This window comes from Neoarius graeffei, chromosome 7, assembly GCF_027579695.1.
Source record: "Neoarius graeffei isolate fNeoGra1 chromosome 7, fNeoGra1.pri, whole genome shotgun sequence".
NCBI classification, from domain to species: domain Eukaryota; kingdom Metazoa; phylum Chordata; class Actinopteri; order Siluriformes; family Ariidae; genus Neoarius; species Neoarius graeffei.
The window spans coordinates 20,992,569-21,013,366 of record NC_083575.1 but is presented as its reverse complement, the minus strand read 5'-3'; the positions used below and the strand labels follow the sequence as shown (position 1 = coordinate 21,013,366).

General features: G+C 41.2%; 1 protein-coding gene across 1 annotated transcript in view; it reads left to right on the top strand.

Annotated features, from left to right (window-relative positions):
- Nucleotides 1–20,798, top strand: part of wdr11 (WD repeat domain 11) — a 411,155-nt gene that overhangs the window by 89,723 nt on the left and 300,634 nt on the right. Inside the window, exon 7 of the mRNA XM_060925398.1 lies at nucleotides 6,923–7,025. Coding sequence (XP_060781381.1) covers nucleotides 6,923–7,025 — 103 coding nt within the window. The remainder of the gene's footprint in view (nucleotides 1–6,922; nucleotides 7,026–20,798) is intronic.

The following is a 20,798-nucleotide window of genomic DNA, read 5'->3' as shown; positions in this document are numbered from 1 at the left end:
AAAAGTAATACATCACGGAAATCAGTCCGTCCTTTGTGTTTAAACATAAAAGCCAGAATTTAGTGAGGTATGTTCGCTTTAAACTGTGGACACCAAGCGTGACGAACGATGGTGGTGCTTGAACGCGCTGTGTATAAGAGGGTCAAACTTTTCTTAATTCTCTTCAAACCAGCATTCCTGATATTTATACACCGCCTCATTTTTTTCTCCATGAAAAAAATATTAGAAAATCATCGATTTTGAGGAAGGATACAGAATTCTCCTCAGTGATCCGATCTTTCGCAGGCGTTACACAGCAAAGCGTTCAGCTGATTTAATTGGAAAAACAAGTCCACACGAGGGATTCAAGCACTTGGTGGGAATCTTGAGTTTCAAGCTGATTGAACGAACAGTGAACAAGCTGGAACACCAAAACACACGGACCGCTGACGAATATCACTAAAAAACCCAAGATGGCGGCACCTGTGAGTTTGGTGTATTGTATTACACAACATTTAAAAAAAACTGTTTATAGTAAAAGCTGATCACAACGCCACACAAAATTAGCAATATATTTTGTAAATGTTATTTATTCTTGAATCAAAACTAATTTTATGTAGATTAAACACTTAAACATCTTTAAAGGCCAAATGAAAACATGCTGTATAGGAGGTTCATCAGTGCAGCGGCATGCTGTCGAGCCTACTTAGAGCTCACTTTGCATACATACACTACCGTTCAAAAGTTTGGGGTCACTTTGAAATGTCCTTATTTTTGAAAGAAAAGCACTGTTCTTTTCAATGAAGATCACTTTAAACTAATCAGAAATCCACTCTATCCATTGCTAATGTGGTAAATGACTATTCTAGCTGCAAATGTCTGGTTTTTGGTGCAATATCTCCATAGGTGTATAGAGGCCCATTTCCAGCAACTATCACTCCAGTGTTCTAATGGTACAATGTGTTTGCTCATTGTCTCAGAAGGCTAATGGAGGATTAGAAAACCCTTGTACAATCATGTTAGCACAGCTGAAAACAGTTTAGCTCTTTAGAGAAGCTATAAAACTGACCTTCCTTTGAGCAGATTGAGTTTCTGGAGCATCACATTTGTGGGGTCGATTAAATGCTCAAAATGGCCAGAAAAATGTCTTGACTATCTTTTCTATTCATTTTACAATTTATGGTGGTAAATAAAAGTGTGACTTTTCATGGAAAACACAAAATTGTCTGGGTGACCCCAAACTTTTGAACGGTAGTGTATAAGGACTCTGAGTAACACACAGACTTTGCGAAAGCCTTGTATTTTGTATCGCTTTTTTGGTTTTGACCCTGTTTGTGTTTTTGGACTGTGAGTATTGTTTCTCCTCGCTTGACCACTGGCTGTTTTTCAACTCGGCCTTTGTCTGCATTTTGGATCCGGTTGCTAGCGAGTTTTCAGTAAAACACTTCCATCTGTCTATCGCACTCACATGACAGAAACTGTCCAACAAGCAAGTGGACTAATAAAACTGTTTTAACTAGTTTTATATGAAACTGTCATGAATATTTTCTGTAAAATGTGTTGGTTATTTTTTTTCAAAACCAAATTAAAAATAAGCACTGAACAAAAACTCAGCTCTCTTATGTAAATGAAGCTGTAAATTTTGTTGTCCAGTGGTTAAGTGTTTGAGAGATGCTGCCTTGCACTTACGGATTCCCTGTGGTGGTACACATTCATACGTACGGACATCGTACAGTCAAAGCCATGAAAAATCAGGTCGATACATTACATTTCTCTTCAGTAGGGAGCGCCGTTCTGATGCGGACTAGGCGAATTGTGCAATATTGAACTTTGCTTGATCATAATTTTCTGATTTAAAATATAGCAATAAATGATGAAATAATATATATATTAGTGTGTGTGTGTGTGTGTGTGTATAATCTTTTTTAAATTTGTTTTATTTATTTATTTTTTGAATCCTGTTTTATGAATGAATGAACCCTTTATTGTCACTGTTACCAGTGAAATTGACCATCAACCTGTCCTTACAGAGGGGGAACAGGACAGGAAGACAGGGATAAAAGAAAAGAAACAGTAGTAACATGAGGAAAAGATGAGGAAAAAAGAACACCCCCACACTATGCTCCTATCAGGAGTACAGTGTGGGAGCATTTAAAAAACCTCTGCACAAGCACACAATAACACAAGTACACTTTAAAACATGGGACTTGAGGGGGGGAAGGAGGGAGCAATCAGGGGTGGGGGGAAGGGGTAAAGAGGCGGGGAGGAGGTAGAGGTAACCCAGCGCAAGCAAGCAGCCGTCCGCTCCTGCAGCCATGCAAACGGCGCTTGTCACACTGGGGGTGAAAAATGGCGACCGCGGAAAATTGGGGAAGGAATGCGAAGAATGCGAGTGTGTCTCCCAGCAGTGACCTTCTGGGGGAAATGTTGCCCCAGCAACGGCCTTGATCAAGGCCGGTGCTGTTCAGGGAGCCGAATGTCGATAAGATAGAGATTGTTTGGTCTTTCAAACAGACGCAGTCTTTACACATCCACACCACTCGTCCATATCTGTCCATTTCTGTTCAATTCAATTCCATTTGGTCTCCGAAATACTTATTCCTTGCAAAGCCAAAAGCGTCTCCAGATGACAACCATGTTGTGGTTCAAGTTCTCCCACAGTCTGAGTGCCGACAGCTTTGCCCACCGCTTCAATCATATCGGGCAGCTTTGTGGGGCTTTGAACAGCTGTCACCGTTGTCTGATTTCCTCGATATACCAGGGCAATGCCTAATCCAATCAGCAAAAGTCCTGTAATCATGGTTCCGAATAGGTAGATATCTCCAATGTCCTCCACAGACGTTCTAGCAGGACAGGTGGGTTCCCCCGAACCCAGAGACTGTGTCAATTTCGTTAGGAGACCAGTTTATCAAATCCATGCTTTTTTAGTTTAGAAATTCAATGCGGAGAGAGTCTCTCAAAAAAAAAAGTATAGGCAGATGAGACGAAACAAAGAGCACAAGCAGGAAAAGAGGAGAGGAGAGCAGAGAAATGCGACTGCCTTCCATGAGAGCACGGAGAAAAGAATGTATCTTCTGTATCTTCCAGATTATTTGTACAAGTAAGCAATAAGTAAAAAATGAAAACTGCACCTCTAAAAATAAAAAAAAAATAATAAAACCATAACTTCACATTATTGGTGTAATCCTTTTGAGAAATCTGTTCACGTGGCTGTCATTTCCTCTATTGATGTTGAAAGCGCCAGTCAAAAAAGTGCATTTAATCACTGACCAATTATCACTATTAATGTTATTTGTAACATTTCAGATTTGACTCTCTGTTGAAGGCCTGTTGAATCTTTTGGGATCAGAATCTTTATTTATTTTCTCTTTTGGGCCCAAAACCTGAAAAAGTAAACACATGTTAAATATCAACTTGTCTAATATCAGCAAGGAAGCCATATGAGTATCTGGCGAGACAAGAGCATGTGATCAGGGGAAGGACACGGCGCTTTCAGGAAGTGTCTGTTAATAACGGGGAGTTTAAAACGCCTGCACGGATTATTCCAAATTCACATTCCAGTTAGCTCGTCTTTTTCTTTTTACTGAGGAGCAAAACGCTGCTCTTTGCGTGACATTACATGACCGGTATTTAGCAGATGCTCTTATCCAGAGTGATATACGTACAACATACCCAGAGCAGCCTGGGGAGCAGTTGGGGGTTCGGTGCCTTGCTCAAGGGCACTTCAGCTGTTCCTGCTGGTCCAGAGACTCAAACCAGCAACCTTTTGGTCCTAAAGCTGCTTCTCTAACTATTAGGCCATGGCTTCCCCCATGGCATGCAAATGTGTGCTGATGTTCTTGTTGAGTATCTGTGCAAAGTGCAGAATATTTTACAGGTCTGGTAATATCACATAATCTGCGATGATGGTCACTGGATGTCATGGCAACGTAATATCACCTCAGGATGATACAGTTGTGCTCAAAATAATAGCAGTGTCTTTGAAAAGGCGAGTAAATGTCAAAATTCTTCAAATAAATTGTACTTTAATGAACACAAATGCATTGGGCATACTGCACATTCTATTTCAAAGCAAGAAAATCGGAAAAAGTAATTACATTTCATAATATTTCACAGAAAGTCAAGAAATGTAATGTTCAAAAAAATAGCAGTGTTGACATCTTTCTTTGGAAACTCAAAAATGTACCATACAAACTAAGAAATTCTTGAAAATTCAACTTTGCTGAGTATCCTAAACTAATATTTTGTTGCATAACCATGGTTTCTGATAACTGCTTCGCATCTGTGGTGCATGGAGTCGACCAACTTCTGGCGACGGTCAACAGGTATTGCAGCCCAGGTTAATTGTACTACGTTCCACAATTCCTCTGCATTTCTTGCTTTTGCCTCATGAACAACATTTTTTATGTCAGCCCACAAGTTTTCTATGGGATTGAGGTCCGGGGATTGTGCTGGCCACTCCATTAGTTGGATGCTGTTTGTCTGGAACCATGATTTTGCTCGCTTGCTGGTGTGTTTGGGGTCATTGTCTTGTTGAAACACCCACTTCAAAGGCATTTCCTCTTCAGCATATGGCAACATGACTTCTTCCAGTATCCTGATGTACGTAGTATGAAAACCATCCCCATATCATGATGCTTGCACCACCATGCTTAACAGTCTTCACTGTGTACTGTGGCTTGAATTCTGTGTTTGCAGGACGTCTGACAAACTGTCTGTGATCCTTAGACCCAAAAAGAACAATCTTACTTTCATCTGTCCACAAAATATTACGCCATTTCTTTTCAGGCCAGTCAATGTGTTCTTTGGCAAATTGTAGCCGCTTCAGCACGTGTCTTTTCTTTAACAATGGGACTTTGCGGGGGCTTCTTGCTGGTAGATTGGCTTCACATAGACGTCGTCTGATTGTACCAGTACTCACAGGCAAGTTTAGATCTTTTTGGATCCTCCTGGAGCTGATCATTGGCTGAGCCTTTGCCAGTTTGGTTATTCTCCGATCCATTCGAGAAGTTGTTTTTCTTTTTCTTCCTCGTCTTTCTGGTTTTGGCTGCCATTTTAAAGCGTTTGATATCATTTTAGCTGAACAGCCTATAAGTTTCTGCACTTCTTTGTAGGTTTTCCCCTCTTTTATCCATTTCTTGATTAAAAGCCGCTCTTCATCAGAGCAGTGTCTTGAACGACCCATTTTACTTGGTTTTTCAGGACCAATGCAGGACAGCCAGCATATGCAATGTCAGTTGCCTTGATCCTTAAATAAGGACCACCTGTTAACACCTTTTTTTCACAAAATCAATGCCCTCCCTAATTGAACTCACCACTGCTATTTTTTTGAAAACACCCCTTTCAGCTAATCATTCAATTTCACAGAATCAGTAGCATGCACGGCAGGCCTGTTGGGTCTGTTGGTTTTCTGTACCTTTACTATACCCTCCAGAAACTTGCTTGCGGTGTAAAGGTTGAAATTTTAACAAAAACAGTGATTTATCTTGCTACTGTTGAGGGACTGCTATTATTTTGAACATAACTGTATATATTCTCACACAAACCTAATGTAGACTGTGTGTACTGATATTCTGATACAACAGTGTACTCTTAAGCCACATAATTATTGAACTGTTTAAACTGAGGAGAATTATGAGTTTAAGAAAGATAAGACTTCTCTACACTCACTGTCTTGTGTGGCAACCCAGAGCAGACTACTGAAGTTTAGTTTAAATCACGAGTCCATGTGGTCTTTCCATTCACGTGCATGTGTGTTTCTGGTGCTGTCCTGGATTGTCACTTGTTACTCCTTGTAATCTTTCTGGAAATTCTCTTAGAATTTGTGAAGCACTTGGACGGAAATGTACTTTCATTACGTCACGCTGTAGATATGTAAAGATTCACCCAATTCATGATATTTACTTCGGGATTCGATTTTCCCATGGTCTCATCTCATTATCTCTAGCCGCTTTATCCTGTTCTACAGGGTCGCAGGCAAGCTGGAGCCTATCCCAGCTGACTACGGGCGAAAGGCGGGGTACACCCTGGACAAGTCGCCAGGTCATCACAGGGCTGACACATAGACACAGACAACCATTCACACTCACATTCACACCTACAGTCAATTTAGAGTCACCAGTTAACCTAACCTGCATGTCTTTGGACTGTGGGGGAAACCGGAGCACCCGGAGGAAACCCACACGGACACGGGGAGAACATGCAAACTCCGCACAGAAAGGCCCTCGCCAGCCACGGGGCTCGAACCCGGACCTTCTTGCTGTGATGTGACAGCGCTAACCACTACACCACCGTGCCGCCATTTTCCCATGGTATTTTTGGAAAAAAAAAATTATCAAAAAAATGCAACATTTTATTTTCCTTTTCTTCAGCAACTTAAATATTCATTTTGTTCAATTTAAAAAAAAAAAAACTTTTTGCTTCATTTTCCAAGAATAATTATTTACCCATGTTTTGTAAAGGTTGGAGTAAAACATAATGGCGTGTTAACTAAAATGATCCTTTTATTAAAAATGAAAACGTTTAATAACAAATCGGCTTTTTCTTAATGAATTTTTTATGAACGTTTCCACTACCCCCATGTGCTTCTCTTTTCTTTAGCCTTCAGCAGTCTGTAAAAAGAGCGCTCTGATTTCTTGTTAAATGTATTTGTGCAGTAAATAGATAACAGCTCTTTCCCATTTTAGATCTGTTTTCTTGTGCGTTTTTGCGGCATTAGAACTGTTACTTCCGCCTATGGTGAAGTCATGCGCATTCTTGCTATTGTGCCGTCTACTGTCTAAACAATGCACTTACAGCTAGGACACTGAGATTCCACAGTTTGATGATCATCACAATTTTTTATTCGTTGATTCAAATCGTCATAAATTTGTATTGTGATTTATCCTTGAACGATATATCATTACCCACCTACCCGTCATGCTATGCTTTTCCTTCCATGCAGGTGATTCCCTCCGCACAGAGGGACGCTCTCTACTGCCTGCACGAGAACGGCTGCGTCACACTGCGTGTGTGTCGATCTACTGCGCTCTCAGCGGAGGAAACAGGCAAGCGCTTTCTTTCCTTTTCCAGTTCTTTCAGAGCTGTGGGATTGCGTGTGCTCATACAGCACCTCATACATTCAGTTCAGAGTGTTCTTTCAACCCAAACTCATCCTGACTCGAGTCAGGAGTGATGGAGCATTGAGTCGCATTTTAGTGGTTCTTCGTCAGGAAAAGGCTGCAAGGTGTTTTAGATGACCGTATTTCAGGCTAATGTTTCTAATAATGAAAATACTGGATGAACGAATGAGCACCGTGCTCTGTGTGTCTGTCAGTAATTATTAGCAACGTATCAGAGCGGTGCTACTGATGTAGAGCCCAGCCCGTAAGGATTGACCTGGCCTGGAGGGCCCCGAAGGCTGCTAGAGGGGTCTGGGGACATGCTCTCCTGGAAAATTTTGAAATTGGAGACTTCAAATGGTGCATTCTGGTGGCATCTAGGGCTGATTTAGGCACAATTCAACATTTATTAAATGTGCTGTTGTGGGTTATTATTATTATTATTACACTACCGTTCAAAAGTTTGGGGTCACCCAGACAATTTTGTGTTTTCCATGAAAAGTCACACTTTTATTTACCACCGTAAGTTGTAAAATGAGTAGAAAATATAGTCAAGACATTTTTCTGGCCATTTTGAGCATTTAATCGACCCCGCAAATGTGATGCTCCAGAAACTCAATCTGCTCAAAGGAAGGTCAGTTTTATAGCTTCTCTAAAGAGCTCAACTGTTTTCAGCTGTGCTAACATGATTGTACAAGGGTTTTCTAATCATCCATTAGCCTTCTGAGGCAATGAGCAAACACATTGTACCATTAGAACACTGGAGTGAGAGTTGCTGGAAATGGGCCTCTATAGACCCTTTTCAGTCACGTGACCTTCGTAAACGCGACCACCATTTTGGACATGTAGCGGACTTTGGCTCGAATTGGTTTGAATGCGAGGAAGGCGACAAACGGAGAACATACAAGAAAAAGGAGCGAGATGCAGAAAACACCTTCGCTATCCAGCGACGTAAGGCATTTACAGGGCGAGCAGAGGGAGAAATAACAACAGTAATGACACATTAGCAACGCCGTACAGAAATAACGGTTTATGGCACAGACCCTTTCGGTTCTCGCTCATCTAGCTGCTACAATGACTGCTTAGACTGCAACAATAATACCTAACACACATTTAAGTATCCGTCGTAAAGACGTGAAACTCGTCGAGTGACGAGTGTGTTCATTGATAAGCTAACACAATCTAAAAGTAGACATACCATCACACTGCCCTGGCGCTGTGTACAGTTTACCTTCTACGGTTTGTGCACTCACTATTTGCCATTACTTTCTCCAACCGTTGTTACAGATTACAGGGAACGGCCTGGATTTAAGAGACAAATGCATGTTCCTCTTGTTTTGAACACTTATTTGTAGGCAGTGCTTAATTTGTAAAGTGGGAGGTCCCGGAGCGCAGAGGATGAGCGGCTCCGGTGCGGAAAAAAAGAGGAGAGGAGAGGGGAGCGTGGCGCTGCGCTTCTGGGCAGGGCATGTTTTGTAATAACACTGCAAATTAAGTTCATCTGCAGATATTTTGTGGATGTCGTTTCATGAGAGAAATCACCAACAAGACAGATATCAAAATCAGACATTAACACTAAATAAACTTGCATTTTTTTATTTAATTATTTTGGTTTTTTTTTTTTGTTACATAGTCAAGAGAGGTGTCGGATCACTGGATCCAGTGTAAATAGCTGCCGGAGCCAACGCCCGAGGTTCCGGAGCGCGCTCCGGCTTGCTCCCCCTCAAATTAAGCGCTGTTTGTAGGACACTGCCTCTGATCTGTCCTACAGTCTACCAACAGCAAAGGAACACAATGCTAGCTAATGTCGTTAGCTAATAGCTACTACAGAAGAACAAAGAGGTTACAATGGGTTATTTTAGCCTATTTGGTTACACACTCGCCGTCACAGAATGTTAACAGCAATGTAATGCCTTTTCTGGCTAATTTTATTCGTCTTACCTCCAACAAAGTGGTCACTGCACAAGCGCTGGTATGCCGAGGGCTGCCAATCTTTCCTGTTTATGGCCGCTATCCATCTTCTCCGTCGGTCAGCATCTACCGGGATCCGATAAAATGATAACCCTTGCCTTGTTTGTTGATGGTTACTACATCCAGGTGCACAACAATATAGTGGCATGATGGAAGTCTTGCTGAAAATAAACACTTTCTTTGCTGCCGTTCCTCAATGCTGGCTGTGGTAAACTACTGGTAGTACATGTCCAAAATGGCGGCCGCGTTTGTCGTGACGTCACGTGAAAAGGGTCCATACACCTATGGAGATATTGCACCAAAAACCAGACATTTGCAGCTAGAATAGTCATTTACCACATTAGCAATGTATAGAGTGCATTTCTGATTAGTTTAAAGTGATCTTCATTGAAAAGAACAGTGCTTTTCTTTCAAAAATAAGGACATTTCAAAGTGACCCCAAACTTTTGAACGGGTGTGTGTGTATATATATATATATATATATATATATATATATATATATATATATATATATATATATATATATGTGTGTGTGTATATTTTTCACCTTGTCAAATATGCAAGAGGCAAAATTTAAAGGGCAAAATTAGATTTGAAATGAAAACACTTTGTAGCACACCTTCATTTTCCAGTTCTAGGATGCCAGGAACAGAATCGAGGTCAAATCACGCAACAGCGCCATCTAGCAACCAGTGCCTAGAACGTGGTTTTCTGTATGGTTGTGAATGGCAGTCAGTGCACGCAGTGAAACCCTTTTTCACTTCTGGGTTGAGTACTAGGATCGTCTAGTGCTTTGGGGAAAGTACTGTGATGGACCTCTTGCGCGTGACTTCATACATCACATGACAGTTTCTCCTGGGGGACAACCAGACACCGTCTTTCCTGTAAGCAAGGTTTAATCCATCTTAAACATGGTTCATTTCTGCGCTGTTTTTGGTTGTTCCAGTTGTTCAAATAGAGAAAAAGATTACGCTTTTACCGTCTCCCTGGAACGTTGTCTTGAGCTCCTGACTGTGGCTGAGGAGCTTGACTTGGGCATTTCTTTAGAAAGGAAATATCTCTGATCGGGAGCAGAGCAGGAGAGTCCCCACACACACACACAGCAGTAGGAAGAACGCAGTATGCCTTTTTATCTGTAACAGTCAGTGAATCCCTTTGTTTCACTCCAGCTTCAAGCCCACAACAATGCTCTGTGAGAACAGCTCTCTCCAGGGCCTGTCATACAGTCGCAGTGTGCAGCCACAAGCTTGCCATATATATATATATATATATATATATATATATATATATATATATATATATATATATATTTTTTTTTCACTGACAGTCCACGGAGTTAAAGGTTTTTCAGTGATTCTTTGCGAGTGGCTAACCTGGAATAGGCTATTGGTTGTATTCCATCGCGTCACTTCTGCTTGTGAGTGTACTTCCGGTGAACGAAGTGGTGGTCAGGCAAACTGATTTGGCTACCGGCATGTAAAGGGCTCATGAAACTCTCTCGGATTGTTTTCACAGTCAATGACTGTCAAGATACCTTCAGAAAGTTTATGATGGGATAGATCCTTACATTTCTAGTTAAGAAGGATTTTTCCTGTGAGTTCCCTGACATCTCAAACTACCTGGTGCTGCTGACATCGTTCTACACGGACAAACAGATGAAAACCTGGAAGCGCATAGAGGTGTACAACTTTTTATATGTCACTGGGTTAAAGATCTGGGTCCGGTTGTTCAAAACATGGTTATTTTAACAGCAGATTAACCTGGAACCGGCAGGTTAAAATTTTAACGGCTGTTACCAAATCGTGAGCAAATCAATTGATTTAGCCCTAATCATTTGGTTATGATGTCACACCGTGTCAAAATCAATGCCACAATGCCACACCCACCAAGTCTCCTGACTTGGAAAAAACTGCCGCTTATGTAAAATATAAGGGCAATGAGCACCTACTCCTTAACGGACAAGGCACGGCTTTTTCGTAGTGGGAGTTCCAAATCATCTTGCAACAAATCAAATATATAACGGAGAGATTCTCGACCTAATCGGTACCGATGTCGAAGTTCTGTGTCATTGTATCGAGATAACTCATTTGATCCTCGTCCGAATTGTTTTGGACAGCGTGCATTACCAATCGGGAAGATGCCTGCAGCGTTCGCCTGTAAGATGAACGCCATTTTGATGCTGACATAACCACTTAGTTAAAATATAACGGAGGCTGGGAGGTGTGTTAACTTTAACCACTTGGTTAACTTTAATAGAGTTTTGAACAACAGTTTAACGGTAGGTTATATTTAACATTGGTTAAATCACTGTTTAACATTTTGATTAAAAGAGAAACATATTTTGAACAACCGGACCCTGGGGATCAAGACGCTACAAGATAAATCCTGTATTGTTTTTGGCCAGGTAAGGAGGAATTTTTGGGCTTTTTGTATACGTCTTTGCTGTGATTTGCTAGGATGCTAGTTAAACAAATGAGACAAAAATATTCTACTCTGTCATTTATTTATTGAAGAAAATGATCCAATATTACATATCTGTGAGTGGTAAAAGTATGTGAACCTTTGCTTTCAGTATCTGGTGTGACCCCCTTGTGCAGCAATAACTGCAACTAAACGTTTCTGGTAACTGTTGATCAGTCCTGCACACCGGCTTGGAGGAATTTTAGCCCATTCCTCCATACAGAACAGCTTCAACTCTGGGATGTTGGTGGGTTTCCTCACATGAACTGCTCGCTTCAGGTCCTTCCACAACATTTTGATTGGTTTAACGTCAGGACTTTGACTTGGCCATTCCAAAACATTAACTTTATTCTTCTTTAACCATTCTTTGGTAGAACAACTTGTGTGCTTAGGGTCGTTGTCTTGCTGCATGACCCACCTTCTCTTGAGATTCAGTTCATGGACAGATGTCCTGATATTTCCCTTTAGAATTCGTTGGTATAATTCAGAATTCATTGTTCCATCAATGATGGCAAGCCATCCTGGCCCAGATGCAGCAAAACAGGCCCAAACCATGATACTACCACCACCATGTTTCACAGATGGGATAAGGTTCTTATGCTGGAATGCAGTGTTTTCCTTTCTCCAAACATAACACTTCTCATTTAAACCAAAACGTTCTATTTTGGTCTCATCCGTCCACAAAACATTTTTCCAATAGCCTTCTGGCTTGTCCACGTGATCTTTAGCAAACTGCAGACAAGCAGCAATGTTCTTTTTGGAGAGCAGTGGCTTTCTCCTTGCAACCCTGCCATGCACACCATTGTTGTTCAGTGTTCTCCTGATAGTGGACTCATGAACATTAGCCAATGTGAGAGAGGCCTTCAGTTGCTTAGAAGTTACCCTGGGGTCCTTTGTGACCTCGCTGACTATTACACGCCTTGCTCTTGGAGTGATCTTTGTTGGTCGACCACTCCTGGGGAGGGTAACAATGGTCTTGAATTTCCTCCATTTGTACACAATCTGTCTGACTGTGGATTGGTGGAGTCCAAACTCTTTAGAGATGGCTTTGTAACCTTTTCCAGCCTGATGAGCATCAACAACGCTTTTTCTGAGGTCCTCAGAAATCTCCTTTGTTCGTGCCATGATACACTTCCACAAACGTGTTGTGAAGATCAGACTTTGATAGATCCCTGTTCTTTAATAAAACAGGGTGCCCACTCACACTTGATTGTCATCCCATTGATTGAAAACACCTGACTCTAATTTCACCTTCAAATTAACTGCTAATCCTAGAGGTTCACATACTTTTGCCACTCACAGATATGTAATATTGGATCATTTTCCTCAATAAATAAATGACCAAGTATAATATTTTTGTCTCATTTGTTTAACTGGGTTCTCTTTATCTACTTTTAGGACTTGTGTGAAAATCTGATGTCTTTGTGTCCCTTGGTTATTTTTACTAATTTTATTCATTGCGTTGAAGGGTTAAAGAACCGTACACTGATGCGCTACCCTATATTAGCTTGTGTACTTTGCAGATGTGTCTCAGTATATCCCAGTGGACCTGCATTAACCCAGAGGTTCTTGCTTTTTTTGGTCAGTGACCCCGTTTTAAGGGCTCCAAATTCTCATGACCCCACCCAATATTCCCTCGTGGGAATTAGTAGAAACGATAAGCCTCAGGTTTTAAAATCTCACTCCAAGTAAGAGCCGAAGAGGGGAAGATCCAGTTGCATGTGGGTTCTTTTATATTTATACGTTTTACAGTGCTTTTCGTGTGTTCGAGCCACCCGCCGCAGGTGCTCTGCACTCCAACGAGAAGACTGGGATTGTGCGGCGCACTGTAGCTTATCTGGAGCCAGGAGAAGTCGTTAAGCACATCCAGGCTGCACATAAGGCCACCGAACTGTGTGTCTTTTATTAAGTGCAGGCAAACGGTTGGTTTCCTGGTTTAGTCGGGTTCACACGCAGTACTGTGCAAAAGTTTTCAGCCTCCTATTTTTTTTTTATACAAACTTTGTTATATATTTCTATTTTACGACTTCTACATTATGGAGTCGGTACAAAAACATTTGAGTCCAAACGTTCGTTTTCCAGCACAAAATTAAATGTTACAGAAGGAAAAAAAGTTTGTATCTGAGCAGCATATTACATAACGGAGCACTTTTCAGATTAAAAAAGAAAACATAATGAAGGCTACTGGGTTTTGGTGCAAAATGAAGAAGCGAGTGTGACAGTCAAAGTGTCCAGAAGAACTGTGGCTGGTTCTGTAAGACGCTCAGTAAAACCTACAGCTCATTTCTGCATAAAACTGCACTCACTGTACCTGAGATTACTATTTAATTTTATTTTTTTTTAAAGCAAAGGGTCGTCTCACACCAAATATTGATTTTTTTTTTTTCATTTATTATGGCTTACTGCTGTTTATAGTAGACATATCAGACGCTCCCTGGCCGTGCGCTGAAAATTGTGCATGCGGATGCCCATAAGATTGTAAATACGACCGGTGGCACCACCGTCTTGATAACTTTTACGCACACCCACCTGAGGAACATTGCATGCGAGTTTGATCGAAATCTGATCAACCCTGTAGGAGGAGTAGCAGAAATTTTTGTAAATTGGAGACCGACGACAGCAATGACGAATGACAGACGGACGGACAACGCATGATCACACAAACTCATCCAGCCTGGCCTGCGGCTGAATGAGCTATCAACGAACACGATGCTACGTGCAAACATAGACGCTGAAAGTAGGCATATCAGATGCTCGCGGGCCGTGCTGTGAAAATTGTGCATGCAGACGCTCAGCTAAGTTTCCAAATCTGTCATTAACTCTTGAATATTTTCTATCATTAGTACTAATTATTAAAAAGCTTATAATCCCTGCTTTCCAAAGAAATTTATCTCCTTAAGATCTGCTCAGTACTTTGGGAGTAACAGCAGGTTGAAGTTGGTACAACAGAGTTCACTGTCTGCCCGCGGGACGTCGGGAAACTGCCGGTGCTTTTTGAGTCACGGGAAAGCAGTGAGTCTCTCTCTCTCTCTCTCTCTCTCTCTCTCTCTCTCTCTTTTCTGATCGGTTTCCGACTGGATTACTCGTGAATATTAATCTGATAACTTTTTTTTTTAAATATGGATGTTCTCTTGCTCTCACGGTTTCTGATTAAGTATTCAGCACAATTTTCTGTCTGCTAGTTTTGATGTTATGCTTCACAAGAGACTTTGAAGTGAGTTTTCATAGCTTTACCTACTTATTTTTTCAAATCAAACTGCTTCCTGTAAATAAATAACTATTTTAGAATATAGTTGGAGTTGTTTTGATGAAAAATATTGAGATCTGTAAGATGCTCAGTAAAACCTACAGCTCATTTCCTTATAAAACTGCACTCATTGTACCTGAGACTATTTCTATGCCTCCGCCACCTTAAGGTGCAGGAGGCATTATTACCCCTTTTCCACCAAATCAGTTCCAGGGCTGGTTCGGGGCTGGTGCTGGTTCACAACTCGTTCAACTTGCGAGCCAGCTGAGAACCAGTTTGCTTTTCCATAGCTCGCGGTGCTAAGGGAAGCCACGTCAGTTACGTCGCTGTATACGTCATTACGTCGCTGTATACATCAGTTACATCGCTACGTTTGCATAAACCTTGGTGCGAACATCAAAGCAAAAACAACACGGAAGAAGCAGCAGCAACAACAATAATAATGGATGACTTTGCGTTTGTACAGCTGCTGCTTCTCATCGCTTAAAAATGGCGATCTTTCGCAGTCTTATTGTTGCTGGTCTTAACAACTCCGCCCCCCCGCTGACATAAGCGGTTCTTTCCTCTGGCCCAGCAGAGAGTTGGTGCTAGCCTGGAACCGGTTTTTCTGGCCCCAGACCCAGTTCTTTGTCAGTGGAAACAGAAAACCCGGCTCCAAACTAAGCACTGGCCCCGAACCAGCCCTGGAACTGCTTTGGTGGAAAAGGGGCATTATGTTTTCGGGTTGTCTGTCCGTGCGTGTGTGCGTCCATCCCGAAACCTTGTGAACACGATATCTCAAAGGCTAATGACAGGAATTTCATCAAACTTTCACCATTTGTGTGCTTTGGGACAAACATGAACTGATTAGATTTTGAGGTTAAAAGGTCACAGGTCAAGATTACTGTGAGGTCAAATGCCCATCCCCAGATCACAACTTAATAAGGCGTGTAGTCTACCAGGCGGAGACATCCTCATCGACGCCATTGGCATCGAGTTCTATCTAGTTTTTTAAAGCAAAGTGTTGTCTCACGCTAAATATTGACTTTGTTTCATTTATTATGGCTTACTACTGATTTATTATTATTATTATTATTATTATTATTATTATTAAATGTTGAAACATTTCATTTTTTAAAGCCTTTTTTGGTCGACAGCATTTCTTTACATGTCCCGAAGACTTTTGTACAGTACTGTGTATCTAGTGCCAGAGCAAAATGTATTTAGTAGTGTGGTGTTCTACCGGAAGGAATTTCTAGAAGATTGAAAATTTGAGAAAAGAAGTGGACTGTCCATGACATGAGAGGGGCCATGTCTTTACCACTGCTGAAAAGAAGTTGATTGAAAGCTCTTTTTAATGAGTTCCAGCCTGACGGCTTTTACTGCTTAATGTAAAACGTGGCTCTCCAAGGACTGAGGCGTTCCATGTTTATTTCCACTGCATTACCGAATTTATTTGTGTGGCCAAGCAGTATTGCATTGTTTCCTCGTAGGTGAGGTGACTTTGTGTCTCGGTCCCTTTTTAAAAGCTGGCTGTTATTAAATAACGACCAGCTTTGTTTCATTGTGGTCACTACAGTGGACAGATTTTTAAAAGGCATTATTTTGCATCGGTCTGGGTTTTAATATCAAAGTTGCATGGAAGCCTCTTGAGTTTGATGTTGCTCCAAAACGCTTCAGATCACCGCCTACTGGCAAAGTCATTTTAAGTGCGAGAAAAGACCAGTGCAAAGGTGATGGACTCCAATTCTGAATCGCTGATTACTCCAAGGATTTCTGGTCTATCCTTCTACAGGAAAAGAGCCTTACAGCTAAATAAAATACCATCACAAAAAGTAACATCTAAGGAACCGTAACATTGTCCTGAGGGACTGGACTGATGCACACTGTCGATCACACCACTCCCAGTGCAATCTTTGCACAGTGAAGAACAATATACTTATTTTTACAACGTTTACAATGCTCATCACTTGCACAATGTTTATTTTTAAATTTTTTTTTAACATATTGCTACCTCAAATGCACACTCAAACTTTCCGTACGTTATCAGTGACGGGTCCTGGTGCCTCAGACTTTTGCACAGTACTGATGCATTTAACAGTTATTCCACGAAATCGAGTCGTACATGAGCCGATAGCTGCCGAGGCGCATAGCACCGAGTTGGCGATAAGTCACGTACGACGAGATTGAGTGGAATAACTCTTTTATTCTATCCGCATTCACTGGATTTTGAGAAATGGAGCATTCTTATTTTTATTCTTTGTAAGTTCAATAAATAAAACCTTTAAACAAAATGTCCAACAAAATCATTTCCACTTAGAATGTAAACAAACCGGCGAAATGACCGAGCAATTTGGGGAAAGTGCTTTAATAATAATTCTTGAAAAATAAAAATGATACGTTCTTACCATCAAATGCTTTCATTCCATATATATATATATTTTTTTATTTTTGGGGGGGGGGGGGGGGGTTTGTTTGCAAGTAGAGTTTTATTTCATCCTCGGTTGGTTCAGTAACACGCTCCGTTATTATTTTCTTCTTCTTTAGGGTTTTTTTTGGAGGTTGGCAAACCAACTTAAAGGTGCCTTAGTGCTACCCACTGGGATGGAGTGTGGAACAGGATATCTTGGGGGGGGACCCACATGATATTCATCTCATCTCGTTATCTCTAGCTGCTTTATCCTGTTCTACAGGGTCGCAGGCAAACTGGAGTCTATCCCAGCTGACTACGGGCGAAAGGCGGGGTACACCCTGGACAAGTCGCCAGGTCATCACAGGGCTAACACCACATGATATTCTTTTTAGCTATTTCTCTTTCTTTTAAATACTTGATAAAGTTTTATCTCTGACTTGAGGCACTCCACCATTTTGTTTTTCTCTACTCTGACCTGGTTTTGGGCGTCGGTTCCCTCCAGGCCTTGGTTCACCGTGGGTGATGCCTGTGCTCCTAGCTATGGACTGCAGTGAGCTCGTTACTCATTTTAACATCCTGGTTGTCCAGCGCTGTGTGCAGCAGTGCTTGGCGTGATGTTCCGAGCAATGTTGCTCGGTGGCATTGCGGTGGCTGTGCAGGCAGTTTGGGACATGAATTGCCATGCAGAGCGCTGATGTCTGTGGATCCATGGCACGGTGTTCTGGGTGATGTTGCCCGGTGGCTGTGCTGGCGGTGTGGGACTCGTTTTCGTGCGCCTTTTGGTGGGACTGTGGCTGCTACACCATTGGAATGACATCCTGACCTCTATTTGGTGCCCCCCCCCCATTGTAAAGCAACTTTGGGTTTTGAGAAAGGCGCTATATAAATTGAACTTATTATTACATATGGTATATGAGCTGATAGCCTAGTAGTAGAGCCACCAATCAGAGCGCAACGTTGCTCATGTCCAGTGAATGTGGATAGAATAAATGTATATTCTATCCACATTCACTGGATATGAGCAATCGTGCACCTTAAGACTTTTGCACAGTACTGTCTGTCCTTCAGCGTAAAGCCCAATTTTACAACTAAAAGCATTTCCGTGAGTCGGGGAGCTTTCTCACACTGGTTTAGTAAATAGAACATGGAAACGTACAGTATGTAAGTATTATAAACATGCATTACGCACTGTATATGATCACATAAAGCTTGTTTGAAGATATTCACGTCGATGTTTGTTTTGTAGCAGAACTGTCACTAAGTTTGGAGTCTGAGTAGAGCTGCAGCAGGATACTGACTGAAATCTTGCTCGTGCCACGTTTAGATTGCTATAAAATATAGAATAAGTATTGTATTTTGGAGTAGCTAGAAATCCTGGCCATGCCGAGTGAAACTAGCCTTAGAGGTCCCTTTGATTAATATTTGGCGCAGCAGCGCTCCAGTCTAATATAAAGTGGGCTTTAGAAGTGCTTCAAGCTGGATGAAGGCGAATTAAATTTTTAATGGTCGACGACTGTAATTATTTAAGTCATACCACGAAATCAAGTTGTACAACCCCGATTCCAAAAAAGTTGGGACAAATTGTAAATAAAAACGGAATGCAATGATTTACAAATCTCAAAAACTGATATTGTATTCACAATAGAACATAGACAACATATCAGATGTCGAAAGTGAGACATTTTGAAATTTCATGCCAAATATTGGCTCATTTCAAATTTCATGACAGCAACACATCTCAAAAAAGTTGGGACAGGGGCAATAAGAGGCTGGAAAAGTCAAAGGTACAAAAAAGGAACAGCTGGAGGACCAAATTGCAACTCATTAGGTCAATTGGCAATAGGTCATTAACATGACTGGGTATAAAAAGAGCATCTTGGAGTGGCAGCGGCTCTCAGAAGTAAAGATGGGAAGAGGATCACCAATCCCCCTAATTCTGCACCGACAAATAGTGGAGCAATATCAGAAAGGAGTTCGACAGTGTAAAATTGCAAAGAGTTTGAACATCATATCTACAGTGCATAATATCATCAAAAGATTCAGAGAATCTGGAAGAATCTGTGCGTAAGGGTCAAGGCCAGAAAACCATACTGGGTGCCCGTGATCTTCGGGCCCTTAAACGGCACTGCATCACATACAAGCATGCTTCTGTATTGGAAATCACAAAATGGGCTCAGGAATATTTCCAGAGAACATTATCTGTGAACACAATTCACCGTGCCATCCGCCGTTGCCAGCTAAAACTCTATAGTTCAAAGAAGAAGCCGTATCTAAACATGATCCAGAAGCGCAGACGTCTTCTCTGGGCCAAGGCTCATTTAAAATGGACTGTGGCAAAGTGGAAAACTGTTCTGTGGTCAGACGAATCAAAATTTGAAGTTCTTTATGGAAATCAGAGACGCCGTGTCATTCGGACTAAAGAGGAGAAGGACGACCCAAGTTGTTATCAGCGCTCAGTTCAGAAGCCTGCATCTCTGATGGTATGGGGTTGCATTAGTGCGTGTGGCATGGGCAGCTTACACATCTGGAAAGACACCATCAATGCTGAAAGGTATATCCAGGTTCTAGAGCAACATATGCTCCCATCCAGACGACGTCTCTTTCAGGGAAGACCTTGCATTTTCCAACATGGCAATGCCAAACCACATACTGCATCAATTACAGCATCATGGCTGCGTAGAAGAAGGGTCCGGGTACTGAACTGGCCAGCCTGCAGTCCAGATCTTTCACCCATAGAAAACATTTGGCGCATCATAAAACGGAAGATGTGACAAAAAAAGACCAAAGACAGTTGAGCAACTAGAATCCTACATTAGACAAGAATGGGTTAACATTCTTATCCCTAAACTTGAGCAACTTGTCTCCTCAGTCTCCAGACGTTTACAGACTGTTGTAAAGAGAAAAGGGGATGTCTCACAGTGGTAAACATGGCCTTGTCCCAACTTTTTTGAGATGTGTTGTTGTCATGAAATTTAAAATCGCCTAATTTTTCTCTTTAAATGATACATTTTCTCAGTTTAAACATTTGATATGTCATCTATGTTCTATTCTGAATAAAATATGGAATTTTGAAACTTCCACATCATTGCATTCCGTTTTTATTTACAATTTGTACTTTGTCCCAACTTTTTTGGAATCGGGGTTGTACATGAGCTGATAGCCAACAAGGCATGTAGTGCCGAGTCGGCTATAACCCATGTATGACGAGATTTGAGTGGAATAACTATAACTGTTTAATTCTATCCACATTCACTGGATTTTGAGAAACTTTTTTTTTTTTTTCAAATTTGATAAATAAAAACTTGATACAAAACGTCTGACAAAATTATTTCAGGTTAGAATGTAAACAAACAGGCGAACTGACAGGAGCAATTTATGAAAAATGCTATAATAATTCTTGAAAAATAAAAAGATATGATCTTACTATCAAATACTTTCATTCCATATTTTGTTGCTTTTTTTTGTTTTGTTTTCAAGTAGAGGTTTTTTTTTTAAAATTTCATCCTTGGTTGGTTCAGCAACACACGCCGCCATTTTTATTTTTCTCTACTCATATTATATGAGCTGATATCCTAGTAGTAGAGTAACCAATCAGAGTGCATGATATTTCATATATCCAGTGAATGTGGATAGAATATCACATATTCCA